Source organism: Protopterus annectens, chromosome 5.part0 (genome assembly GCF_019279795.1).
Source record: "Protopterus annectens isolate FY-2018-M chromosome 5.part0, PAN1.0, whole genome shotgun sequence".
NCBI classification, from domain to species: domain Eukaryota; kingdom Metazoa; phylum Chordata; order Ceratodontiformes; family Protopteridae; genus Protopterus; species Protopterus annectens.
In genome coordinates, this window is record NC_056735.1 from 906,381,425 (window position 1) to 906,395,415 (window position 13,991).

At 41.4% G+C, this 13,991-nt stretch overlaps 1 protein-coding gene across 2 annotated transcripts in view; it reads left to right on the forward strand.

Moving 5' to 3' along the window:
• Window positions 1–8,497, forward strand: part of ALG8 (ALG8 alpha-1,3-glucosyltransferase) — a 625,276-nt gene extending 616,779 nt beyond the window's left edge. For both annotated transcript variants that reach the window (XM_044072699.1, XM_044072700.1), the window contains one exon: window positions 8,113–8,497. In XM_044072699.1, the coding sequence (XP_043928634.1) occupies window positions 8,113–8,344 (232 nt within the window). In that variant the 3' untranslated portion in view covers window positions 8,345–8,497. The remainder of the gene's footprint in view (window positions 1–8,112) is intronic.
• The last annotated feature ends 5,494 nt before the right edge of the window (window positions 8,498–13,991 follow it).

Below are 13,991 nucleotides of genomic sequence, written 5' to 3' on the forward strand. Positions count from 1 at the left end.
CCCCAAACGGTTGGCCAGATCTACCCCCATATCAGTGGGCAGAGTTTCAAAAGCAAGCTCTCTCTCTTCAGGGCTATTCAAACTGTCCCAGAAGAGGAAAGGCGACAAGGTTTCTACTCAAGACATTTCCTTGTGCCCAGAAAAGACAACTCCTGGCATCCTATCCTGGACCTCTCTATCCTAAACACATTTTTCAGTGATCCCAAAATTCAAGATGCTAACTCTTCACCAGTTGCTTCCTATGCTAGGCAAGGATGCCTGGTTGGCAACACTGGATTTAAAGGAAGCCTACCTGCACATCCCAATCAGGGAATCTTGCAGAAGATACCTATGCTTCAAAGCAGGCTTCATGCATTGCCAGTTCTCTGCACTGCTCTTTGGCTTATCTACTGTGCCCAGAGTATTCACAAAGTGCCTAGCTCCAGTCATTGCATTTTGCAGGCAAATAAATATTCAGATATACCCATACCTGGACGATTGTCTAATTCAGGCAGAAAACCAGGACATGCTATTGAATCATCTGGCGTTTCTGCAAAAATTGCTAACTTCTTTGGGGTACACCATAAACGAAAAAAAATCACATCTTGTACCCTGCCAACAAATTGTATTCCTGGGAGCAAGCTTGAACACAACTTCCCAGATGGCTTTCCTCACGTCAGAGAAACACGTTCATTTGACTGCCTACTTCAAACTAATGGCCACAAAGACCCTGCTATCTGCAAGACAAATACTGCAAGCCTTGGGGTTCATGGCCTCCTGCATTCTCCTAATTCCATATGCAAGACTGCATATGAGGAAACTACAATGGTATTTAAAAAGCCTATAGTGTCAACATTCTCAGGATCTAGAAGCAATGATTCCTATCATACCTTGCCTACAGATAGAGTTCCTTCGGTGGACAGGGGCCTGCCACCAAAACAAAGGACTACCATTCTCTCTACCCCCTGCTGCCCAAACCCTGCCTGCCACCAAAACAAAGGACTACCATTCTCTGTACCCCCTGCCGCCCAAACCCTAACAACAGACGCATCAGGCTATGCATGGGGGGGGGGTCACTTGGCAGTGAAGTGCATTCAGGGCAAATTGAACCCAAGTCAAATGCACCTGCATATCACTCAAAAAGAAATGTTAGCTGTACAGAATGCTCTGACAGCCTTCAAGGACCACATTCTTCCAGGACAATTGATGGTAAAGTCAGACAACACCACTGTTATGTGGTACATAAACAAGCAGGGGGAAACCCATTCTGCAGACTAGCCATGGCTCTGTGGAACACAGCCTTGAGCTACCAAATGCACCTACAGGCTCAATTCCTGCCAGGAAAGGTAAATACACTGGCAGACGAACTAAGCAGAAATCTCATGGACCCACACGAGTGGAAACTGGAATCAAAGACATTCAGCATATTGATAAACAAATGGGGGAGCCCAGAGATAGACCTGTTTGCCTCCCCGCAGAACTACCAGTTGGGCAAATTCTGCACAAGGGCTCCCCACAAACAAGCTTGGAAAGTGGATGCCCTGTCCTTCAGCTGGAAAAATCAGTTTATGCCTTTCCTCCTCTGTCTCTCCTCTCCAAGGTACTACTAAAGATCAAACAGATCAAACAGGACAAACCAAGGGTGATACTGATTGCAGCAGACTGGACACACCAGCACTGGTACCCCCTCTTGCAGTGTGCCACTGCTGGTACCATGGCACCTGCCTCAGACCCCTACACTGGTGTCCCAGCAGGAGGGCCAGATTCTGCACCCTCAGCTTCATACCCTGAACCTGGCAGCCTGGCTAATTACCTGATCTCTCTGTTACCATCCCTCAGTAAACAAGTGTTGGATGTTATTCTGGAGGCAAGGAGGCCTAGTACTAGAAAATCTTATGCTGAAAAATGGAAAAGATTCTGTTCCTGGAACCAAACTCAGGGGATGGGCACAGCAGCGCCCAATTTACCTCAGATTCTTCAATACTTAACTGAGATGCTTCACAAGGGCCCTTCCTTTTCCTCCATCAAAATTCATGCCTCAGCCATTTCAGCTCATTACAACACAGAACCACCTCATTTCTCTCATCTACTGCTCAAGCAGATGTTCTTCGTGTTTCACTGTTGCAGTCATTACATTTGGGTAATCTGCTGGCAGGTTGCCCTCAGTCTGCCTGAATATCAAAGTCTTGGGTCCTGCGTTGGTTGCTGTCTCCTCTTCCAAGACGTCAGGTCGTCAGGGGTATAAAACATGCAGCTGAAACCACTTTCTTTAGTCTTTCTTGCCGCGCGGTGCCCGAAGCAGAAGCAGTTCGCAAGTGCCGGTTGGCCGACCCCTGAAATTTTCGCATTCGAGTTTCAGAATCGAAGTCTTCAGTTAAAGCTAAGTACCCCGTTGGAGAAACTTTTTTTTGCTCCTTACCGATGTCAGTAAAAGTTAATAATTGCATTACATGTGGGAAGCAAATACCTCATAAGGATTTTCATTTGTACTGTATTCCTTGCCTAGGCCCAGATCATAATGTGCCTTGCTGTCGGTTTTGTGCTAGATTTAACCAACGCACTACTAAGCATCGGTATATCTTTGCTTCAACATATTTTGGAAACAGATTTAATTACCCTGAAATGTTGTTGAATAGCAATCCGACTACCAGAGTTCACAAAAAACGCAACGAAAAGGACAGAGACAGACCGTCGAGGTCCAGAACTGCCGACGAAGCTTCTCCTAAGCCAGTCGCCGGTTCACCAGTACTCAGTGAGGCACTTTCGCAGCCCCTGATACCCACTACTTTTGAGTCGCAGGCCTCTACCGAGACCCATGTGGAGTCCGGCATGCCGCGAGATTCTCAGAGTATTGCACCCGGTGATGTCTCTCCCTCGGACGGATCCGGAGCCGCTGAGCAGGCACTGGCTTCTGAGGGTGTTTTCTATATAAAACTGACACCAGCTTCAATAACTAAGACAAAAGCAACTTCTAAGGCTAAAAAACCAACACATGAGCCACGTGCTCAGGCCTCTGTGCCAAAAAACAGATGATCAAAATGGCTGAAGACTTAATTACCTTGATCAGGGGTGTGTGTGTGTGTGTGTGTGTGTCCCGATAAGAGGCCTAGTCAAGACACTGATTATGAATCTTCAGATCAGGTTTCCTTTTCTTCTGATTCCTCTTCTGATCAGGAATTTTCTATACCACCCTATGAGGATTCAGATGCAGAGGAATCCATCCAATCTGCATCTCCTCCTGAAGATTATTCTTTTGGAGAAACCTTGCATACTGTAAGGGAACATTTTCATTGGGAGAGTCAGGATTTCTCAGAATCAAAAAAGAGGCTTAGGGATTTCCTTCTTCTTCCTCAGCATAGGCCTTTGGCTATACCTCCTGTATTAGACATTGTTGATGATGTGGTTTCGGAATCAAGCATGGCTCCAGATTCCCTACCACTGGCTCCTAGTAAGCCAGACAGGTATTACAGGGTTCCTGACTCCCACAAATTTTTATTCAAAAATCCTGCTGCTGACCCTGAAACTATATCACAGGGTCCCAAAGGTGTAAAGGCCTCAATAGCTAAGAATCCTATCCCCTCTGATAGAGGTTCCAGGGCGCTGAATAGATGGGGAAAGAAGGTTTATACGTCTGCAATCTTGGCAATTAGGGCCTTAACTGCCAGTTTAATATGCTTAAATATCAACAGCATGTTATGGGATTATTGAAACAGAAAATGATGTTGATTTCTGAATGTGTGAAAAATAAAGAATTACAGGAATTATTGCATGCAGCAGAACAGGTTGGAAAGCATACTTTGCAATGTGGTTTTGATTCCTTGGAGGCCTCATGCAGGGCTGCAGTTACTGGATCTGTGGTTAGAATGCATGCCTGGCTCAAGGAGCAAAATCTGCCTGATCATGTTAAAGCTAAATTGTTGAATGCACCTTTACAGCATGATACTCTGTTTGGTAATAAGGCAGAAGAGGTTTTAAGGAAAATGGAAGACAAAGCTAAGTCTATGCAAACTGTAAAAGACTTCTTACAAGTGCAGCCACCAAGATTCAGTAGACACTGGCCTACAAAAAATTGGTCCTTTCCTGTGTCCAACAGAACCTCACGGGTCAAATCCAGGCATTCAGAAGGCTCTAGATACCAATCACAGGGTTCTTACAGGTCAAAGCAATGGGGTGCCTCTACCTCCAAATCTGGAGGAAACAAAGCACAACCCTACAGTAAACAGTCTCAATGACTTCCCTCTGCCATCACCAAGTACTTATCTTTTGGCAGCCCCCTTAGGGGGAAGATAAGCACTTCATGCTCAAAATTGGCAGTTAATAACCCAAGGCAAGTGGGTATTAAACATAGTATCCCAGGGATACAGATTTAATTTCTATACCTTGAAAATTCCAAACGGTTGGCCAGATCTGCCACAAAATCAATGGGCAGAGGCACAGAAACAAGTTACATCCCTCATGGATAGGGGGGCTATTCAGCCAGTACCAGAATAGGAAAAAAGGCAAGGGTTTTACTCAAGACTGTTCCTGGTACCCAGAAAAGACAACGCCTGGTGCCCAATACTGGATTTATCGATTTTGAACACATTCTTGGACATCCCAAAATTCAAAATGCTGACTTTGCAACAGCTTCTGCCCATGCTGGGCAAGAACGCTTGGTTAGTGACTCCAGACTTAAAAGAGGCATGCCTCCCTATCCCAATAAGGGAATCGTGCAGAAGATACCTCCGCTTCAAGGCTGGTTTTATGCATTACCAATTCTCTGCACTGCCCTTTGGCTTATCTACTGCGCCCAGGGTCTTTACAAAGTGCCTGGCACCAGTAATTGCATTTTGCAGACAAAGAAGCATACAAATCTATCCTTACTTGGACGACTGTCTCATTCAAGCAGAAAACAAGGACATTCTTCTTCAACATCTGGCATTTGTAAAAAGGCTTCTAACATACCTAGAGTACACAATAAACAAAAATAAATCACAACTGGTACCCTCTCAAAAGATTACATTCCTGGGTGCAAGCTTGAATACAACTGCCCAGATGGCTTACCTTACGCCAGACAAGCAAAGGCAACTGACTATTTACTTCAAACAGATGGCAACAAAAACGCAGTTATCTGCAAGACAAATTCTGCAGGCTTTGGGGTTCATGGCATCCTGCATTCTACTAATTCCAGATGCAAGACTGCATATGAGGAAACTACTCAGTGGTATCTAAAAAGTTTATGGAGTCAACATTGTCAGTGTCTGGAAACAATGATTCCTCTCATTCCCTGCCTACAACAGGAGTTTCTTTGGTGGGCAGAGACATGTCACCAGAACATGGGACAGTCTTTCACTCTACCCCCTGCCACCCAAACCCTAACTACAGATGCATCAGACAATGCTTAGGGGGCCCACCTGGTGGGGAGATGCATTCAGGGTATATGGAGCCCAAAACAAATGCATCTGCATATCAACCAGAAAGAGATGTTAGCTGTTCAGAATGCCCTGACAGCCTTCAAGGACTTACTTCATCCAGGACAACTACTGATAAAGACGGACAACACCACGGTTATGTGGTACATAAACAAGCAGGGGGTACACATTCCTATCCCCTTTGCAGACTAGCCATGGCATTGTGGGACACAGCCTTGACTTACCAAGTACATCTTCAAGCTCAATTCCTGCCAGGAAAACAAAATACTCTGGCAGACGACCTAAGCAGAAATCTTATGGACCCTCACGAGTGGAAACTGGATCCACAAGTCTTCAGCATGATAACAGAGAAATAGGGGAGTCTGGACATAGATCTATTTGCCTCTCCCCAAAATTATCAACTGGACAAATTCTGCGCAAGGACGTATCACAGACAAGCATGGAAAGTGGATGCCCTATCCTTCAGTTGGAAAAACCTATCAGTCTACGCCTTTCCTCCTCTGTCTCTTCTTCCCAAGGTCAGACAGGAAAAACCAAAAATGATCCTAATTGCCCCGGACTGGCCTCGCCAGCACTGGTACCCAATTCTAAGGAATATGTCTCAACTCCCTCCTTTGTACTTGCCTCAAATACCTCATCTACTGTCTCAGCAGAGCAATAAAATTCTGCACAATCAGCTTCAAACTCTGAACCTGGCAGCATGGCTGATCATGTAATTATTCAAACAACACCTCTCAGTAAATCTGTGATGGATGTCATTTTGGAAGCCAAAAGGCCTAGTACTAGAAAATCTTATGCTGATAAATGGAAGAGATTCTGTGCTTGGAACCAAGCACAAGGAACAGACACAGCAAAACCAAATATTCCTCAGATTTTACAATACTTGACTGAAATGCTTGACAAGGGCCTATCTTTTTCTTCAATAAAAATCCATGCCTCTGCCATCTCGGCTCATTACAACACAGAGCCTCCCATCTTTTCTCATCCTCTGCTAAAACAGTATCTTAGAGGTGCCAAAAATTTAAGGCCTCCCAGAAGATCACCAACTCCTGCATGGGACCTCAATTTTGTGTTGGAGAAGCTCACCTTGCCTCCATTTGAACCAGCAGCTACTGTGGATATAAACTTTTTATCTTGGAAAACAGCTTTCCTTCTGGCAATCACTTCAGCAAGAAGGGTTTCAGAACTACAGGCCCTCATGGCTGTGGAGCCTTTTATTACATTTTACCCAGACAGAACAAGGGGGAGCGGATTCTGCATTCCTTGGACGTACACAGGCAACTAAGATTCTACTTAAACAGGACCAACTCTCTAAGAAAGTCTGAGCAGCTACTGGTGGCATTTGCTGCAAGATCAGAGGGGAAGGCTATTTCAAAGCAGACTATTTCAAAGTGGATAAGCTACTGCATTAGTTTCTGCTATTTGCATCATGGTAAACCGGTGCCCAAGGGAATCAGGTCACATCCCACCAGGGCGGCATCTACCTCAGCAGCTTTTCTCAGAGGGGTACCAACCAAAGACATTCTAGAAACTGCTACTTGGAGCTCTGTTCATACTTTTACAAAGCATTGTCATTTGCCTCTCTTCTCTAAGTCCAGGGCAGGCTTTTCCACTGCAGTTCTGCAGGGCCTTATAGCCGCTCCTAATGCTATTTAGTTCCAGCCCCCCATCCATAGCTTTGGGATTCTACCCAAATGTAATGACTGCAGCAGTGAAACACGAAGAACATAGTACAGTTGTGTACACTTACCATAAATGTAGATGTCCGAGTGTATTCACTGTTGCAGTCCTGGTTACCCTCCCTCCAGCCCCCTGACATCTTTTGGCTATTCCTCTATTCTTGTTTACTATGCTTAAAGCTTTTTGGTGTATTTGCTTTTTTTTGGAGGTGTAACCTTGTATATATATATATATATATATATATATATATATATATATATATGTGTGTGTGTGTGTGTGTATGATATATATATATATATATATCAAACAAAAAAGTAAATGAAAGCTCCCAGCGGCATGAACACCTCACGGTTAAATAATAAAAACAGAATGCAAATAATAAATGAAAAACCTGCGAGGTGACCACGGACTATATATAAACGCCAGATTATTCAAAGTGTCCAATCAAAAATATTAGTCCAATAATCCAAATGAGTAATCCAAGCAAAAAATTCTGCTGACCATAAGCACTGAGTTGAAATAAAATGGAATATTTTATTAAAGCATGCTGTCGGTAAGCGCTTTCACAAAGGCTTCCTCAGACCGTTAAAATTATATATATATATATATATATATATATATATATATATATATATATATAATTGCTTCCCATTAGGGGGACACCTGACATCTGGGGCAAGAAAAACTGATGTAATGGCGTTGGCATGCTTTATACCCCTGACTACCTGACGTCATGGAAGATGAGACAGCAACCGATGCAGGACCCAAGACTTTGATAATCAGGCCGACTGAGGGCTACTGCAAGCAGATAACCCAAATGTAATGACTGCAACAGTGAATACACTCGAACATCTACATTTATGGTAAGTGTACACAACTGTGCTTTATCTGTCCACATACCCAGTTAACAAAATGAAAGAATAAAGGAAGAAAAGAAAGAAAGCAACAGCATGAATTTTTAATTTGAAGAATTATAGTAATTTAAGAAAAAAAGTGTTATACTGCTGAATTTGAATAACAACCCTTTCTTTTTTAACTGCAGGGAGGATAGACTGCTTTCATGGCTGGAGGTGTTATATTTATGTGGACTTATTCCTCTTGGAATTTTTTGTGAATTGTTTTATCCCTTAACTCCATGGAAGGAGAGATTTCCATTTCTTCCGTTGCTGCTGACATCCGTGTACTGTGCACTGGGTGTAATGCAGTCTTGGCTGAAACTCTATATATTACTTCTGAATGAGTCAGCGACTGTCAAACCAAAAAAGGATCAGTAACTTTGCATTTGAGCAGACTGCAAGGGTTACAAGGACCAAAGTGTAAAAAGACTGTACACCAGCTGTCACACTTATTAAATTTGTTGGGAAGACTGTAAAAATCATGTCAAGCAGGTTGTGTTTTATATTACTAAATAAAAGGAACTTTCTGTACTGTTTTGTATATGAGCATGTTTTGTTTATACATCTGCGCAAGTGTTTGTACATTCACATAGTACTTTTTCATCTCATTAAGACAAAAGTGATGTTGCTACTTGAAATTACTTGCTAGTATAGTCATTCAGTCATATTAGTTGCTTTGCATCTTGAGTGTACTCTACAGTTTTAAGTGCCAAATGTTGGCTGCTAGTACAGAAGAACAGATTAGCGCAGTATATTGTTTGCAGTTTTGGGAAATGTATTCCTAAAGTCAGTAGTCCCTGTCATAAAATTTAATGTTTTCATGTGATGGAAGCAGAACACTATTAGTCTCGGTACTTATAGATAATGTTTTTTTATCTTTAATTTATCTCTTTTCCTTTTTGTCCCCCATTTTTTACAACAGTTCGGTGAAATATATGCTGATCACTATTCCCATATTTCACCACATTGTTCATAGGTATGTGCTAGGCTATTGGCCCTAGGGCGTATATAAACCTAGCCAAAAAGGTACTCTGGCTTTCGTCACCCAAGAAAATTATGTTTTGTATTGTTGTTAACTTTTTTAAAATATTTGTGCCACAAATGCTCACCATTGCATTTTTTGGGAGGGACTAGTACATCTCATGAGCATATTGTCATTTAGTAAGCTTTTTGGAAAATACTTTGGAGGAATTCTGTTATTAATTCTGAGATAATGAACATGTAGAGTGGGATTCATAAAGGTGTGCACTGCTACCTCCAGAGGGACTCATTACACAGAGTGTAAGCTAATTAAGGATGTAACATGCAAAGGATATCACAGGCAGACAAAGTTGAAGGCTACATAATAATCAAGGTAGTCAGCACTATCGCAGCATACGGAAGAGCTCCTATAGCACACACAGGTGACCTGTGTAACATCATAGTAAAGCAGTCATTCTGCATCTGAAGCAGTACACATAGCAATATGCAATGCAGTGATGGCCATCAGCTGTCCCTAGCACACAGTGACAAGTAGAACAACATAGTGCACCACATTGCCCATTAGGAACAGCAGTGTAGGTGTTCAGACCAAAGTGGCCTCCTTATTTTCCATAAAAGTGAGATAAAAAAGGGGCAGGTAGGAATTTATAATAGGGGCATATAACAAGCAGAGAGAAAAGCGCAAAGATATGCAGTATGGAAACGTGGGGGGAAGTAAGGGTATATTTCTTTTGTTGACATCAATCCCATTTTCATTATTAAAGAGTTGGACATATTGGAGGGGTAATGAAGGATGGCTTTGTGGTAGGATAGAGGGGGAGAAGGACAGGTGGTGGCTGTAGGTCGACAGACATGGAACAAATAGACAAGTGTGATGTATATACAAAAGGTGGAGTGGATAGTAGTGGGATACTTCAGACAGAGGCTAGACAAGTGGTGATAGAGAGGACTGGATAATGAACAAGGTATGAGCAATGGTACAAAAGGAAAAGGGAACACCATGAAGGGTTTAATGTGGGCTGCTGACATGGTAGCCTGCTGGGTAGCAAATGTCATAGGTTAATTGCTCCTCCTGAGGTGACGTGGCTGGACCCCACCAGTAGAGGGACTCACAGTGTCACTTCAGAATGCACTGCCTGTTGCAGATGCAAGTGTCAGGGCACTTCAGCAGCCATCAGCCTCTTCACCAGCAACTGTGCAACCTCAATTGACACCCTTTGTCCAACTTTCAAAGAGAAGCCTTCACCCTGGAAGACAAACACCTGTGATCCAGCTACTGGCACAGTGGCTTGCAATGGCTGACGTGGATGTGACTGTACCGCCTCCAGTACCACAACTAGACTTGCATAATGGAGACACAATGGGAAGAAAATGATGAGGCACACATCTGCCATGAACAGCATTTCAGTTGTACCTTGGAAGGCTATACAATGCATACATGCCCCACTATTTGATGAGATGTTCCTGCTGTTTACAGCAGCCAGTCCTATTTAATCTTTGTTCCTCAACAGTTGTGAAACAAGTGACGTATATGTTAAGTATAGATGGATAACAAATAATGTACGGGCAGATTAACAGATCAAAAAGAAAAAAAAATGCTTGTAGTACATCTCTGGATGCATGTAAAGAACCTCTTACCCCCACTAGTGAAGCAGGTTAGGGTAGCAGTTAGATGAATGTAGCTGCAATTAAAGAATCAAAAGACAAATGATGCTGTTGGTTTAATATTTTTTTCATCTTATCTCTTGACACTTACTGCTGTAATATATACTTATAACTTAGAGATCCAAATTGACAAATACACATCTACATAGCGAAAAAGCTGTGTTTCAAATTTTCCTGTCTGTTGCATCTTGGATGGAGTTTCCATTCTCTATACACCTATGTATGTGGCAGCTGACTGAGTAATGTGAACTTTGTGTGAAGAAGAAAGAATGAATGTGTGTTGTTATGAATGGATGATTGTGCTGCCTGACTGCATAATTGCCTGCTTGCATGTGAAATTAATGTATTAATTTATATGGTGTTTCATCTCATGTGTGCATAGATAAAAGGTTGTGTAAATGCCTTCATTTTAAATTGCATGCTGCACCTTAGTAAAAGTCACCATCCTTTAGTAGCCACAGGGAAATAAAAGGCACTACAAAACTCAGTGTGCTGCTGACTCCATTAGAAGACGTACAGTATTTTGTTATCACCAGTGGACATTGAGAGTAGCTTATATGCCAGCTGCAGAGAAGTTCCTGAATAACACTCAGAAGGCCAAAGTATTAATAAAGCCAGAGTCCAAATAACAAGCTGTTTCAGCATACTGTTCCATATATCAGTCTAGTAAAGCACAAAATCATATTTAGAGGAGAGGAAAAATAATGTGTTACAGGTTTAGAAAGCAGTACTATTATTTTGTGCAACTGCTTTTAGATATAACTTTTTACAACAGATTGCAAAACTCTCAATGTGCTGGTAAAGGGGAAAGAAATATACCCCCTTTAGTCCCATAATTTCATTTTGTGCAGTGAATGTAGAATCATCTTTTGAGTCACACAAAATATGTCTAAGTTAACAAGTCATACCTTATGTTTGCAAGAGCAAATTAGCCAATGCAACCTCAACAAAAAGTATTTATTGAGGACATAATAGCCAAAAGATCAAGAAATCTGAATCACAATTCAAGCCACATCTACACCTCTGTGTGTGTGTGTGTGTGTGTGTGTGTGTGTGTGTGTGTGTGTGTGTGTGTGTGTGTGTGTGTGTGTCTGTGTGTGTACATACATGCAAACAAGTACATACAAGTACACACTCTCCATGCAGATAGCTGCTTCTTCACCCCCACTCAACCCAATTCTCCTGCCAAAAAATATTTTCTAAGACATTGTTTCAGGTTAGGAGAAAGGGCCATTTCCCCATTGTAATTAGGGTCTGTATTAGATCAGCAAACGCTTAAAAATGCAAACGCTGATTGATCGACCTTATGTAAGTGAAAGCTTACAATCTCGAACTGTCAGATGAGCGATTTTTTTTCCTAGGGAAAAAAGTCGCTGATCCAAAACACATACACACAACAAAAGCACACCAAACAAACAAAAATCCACACACATACACCTAAAATCTGACACCTAACCCTACACTAAATTATGCACACACCACTAACTATCCACTTACCTTAAACCAAACCCTAACCCTAAGGTCCATCACTATCGCACACTCACCTCACCCGCTCCCTAACCCTAACTCACCTAAACCCGCCCTAACCCTCACGTCCACACAATTGCACACATACCTAACCTGAGCCCTAACCCTAACTCACCTAACCCACCCTAACACTCACATCCACACAATCGCACACTTACCTGAATCTGACCCGTAACTTTCCACCACAGCACTGAAAATACCGAAGCAACAGAAATGGACAACCAAATTCTTTCCCTAGAAAAAAATTTGAGTTTCTGTTGCTTCGATATTTTTAACTTTCGCTAAAATAAGGTCGATCAATCAGCGTTCGCTTGTTTAAGCGTTCGCTGATCTAATATAGACCCTGTAATTACCACCCTTCTAAACATGTCAAGCCTCATGCAACACGCACTCAAAACACCATCATTGAAATACTTTTCAGTACTGTGTTCTGTTTTCAACACCAACATGAAAATACATACTTTCTAATGTAACAAAACCTTATAAATTTCCCCTTCAGTACTGTAAGTTTTGCAGTGCAAATGTAAGAAAGACTAAATTCAGTCAAATGGAAAATTAACCCTCTGTAGCATACATACACCAAAAAAATCTATTAACTTAATTTTTACATCACCGTTGTTTATGGTATTTATGGATGATTTGACTCCCCATATGTATTTCTTAATTTGCATTTGTTTGCAAGGGTAGTCCAGCTAGCCATTTATGCACCTTTTCAGTGGGTACCCAGGAGATAAGCATCTTCTTCACAATATTGCACTGCATATTGTAGAATAAACTTGTAATGTGGCATTGTATAACATGTTTTCAAAAATAAATGAATGCAGCCTTCAGCAGGTTTAAATGCTGATTGTATACTGAAGCTATAGAGCATTTCCAAAAAAGAGCATTTTACGTATTGTGGAGATTAATATGAACTAAAAAGGGAGGATGCCGAAATTCACTAGCACCATGCACCTGTTACTGATTTAAAGTAAGCATATTCACAGTTCTGGTTTGGGTTTTTTGTTTTTACTTCCTAGTTTCAATATGTTTCTAGGCCATTTCCTTTCAGTGTGATGTCCTTGAAAGTAAAATTATCACTGATGCATCACTTAAAACACGTTTGAGCCACAAACGCATCACCACCTTTAATTATATCTAACTCGTGTTTGATGTCCTATTTCAAGTCTAAAAAGAACCCTCACTTGAATTGCATCTGAAGAACAGTGGTAGTTGCCTTATAGTTTGACTTGGTACATAAAATGATGTGTTCTGCTCACATGATTTCTACAAGTGTAGATTGTATATAACTCAGTGTGTAGACTGCATACTTTGATTTTTATACTTTGAGGTTAAATAAGGTGTTTTTTTTTATCCACTGGCAATCTTAAACTTTTTCTGTGTCATGTTTTATGAACACATAACATTTGTTATGGATTTGGAACTATTGCCAGATGTAATTTTCTTGGATCTTGCTAAAGCTTGTGAGTCTTCCATACAAGGTTATTTGTAATTGTTTATTGAAAACTGATATAAACTATTATATAACTAGATGGCTTGTGAACTCTTAGAAAACACTGTATCAAGATACATAACACCTACTCTGACCTCTTACTGATATATCTGGAGTTCCTAAGAGTTCAGTCTTAGGACCATTGTTATTTAATATAGTTTTTTCCTACAATTCCCAGGAATAACAAATTTTGGTTCTACAAATACACAAGTAACTGCAAAATTGGATTTATTATCCAAAATAAAACTGACTCTGATGACCTTAATATTGATTTATTTGCTGTTGTTAAGTAACTTAAGAAATAGGAAATTCACCCCGGGGATCACCTCTGTGGCTCAGGAAAATAATTTTCTTGGGTGG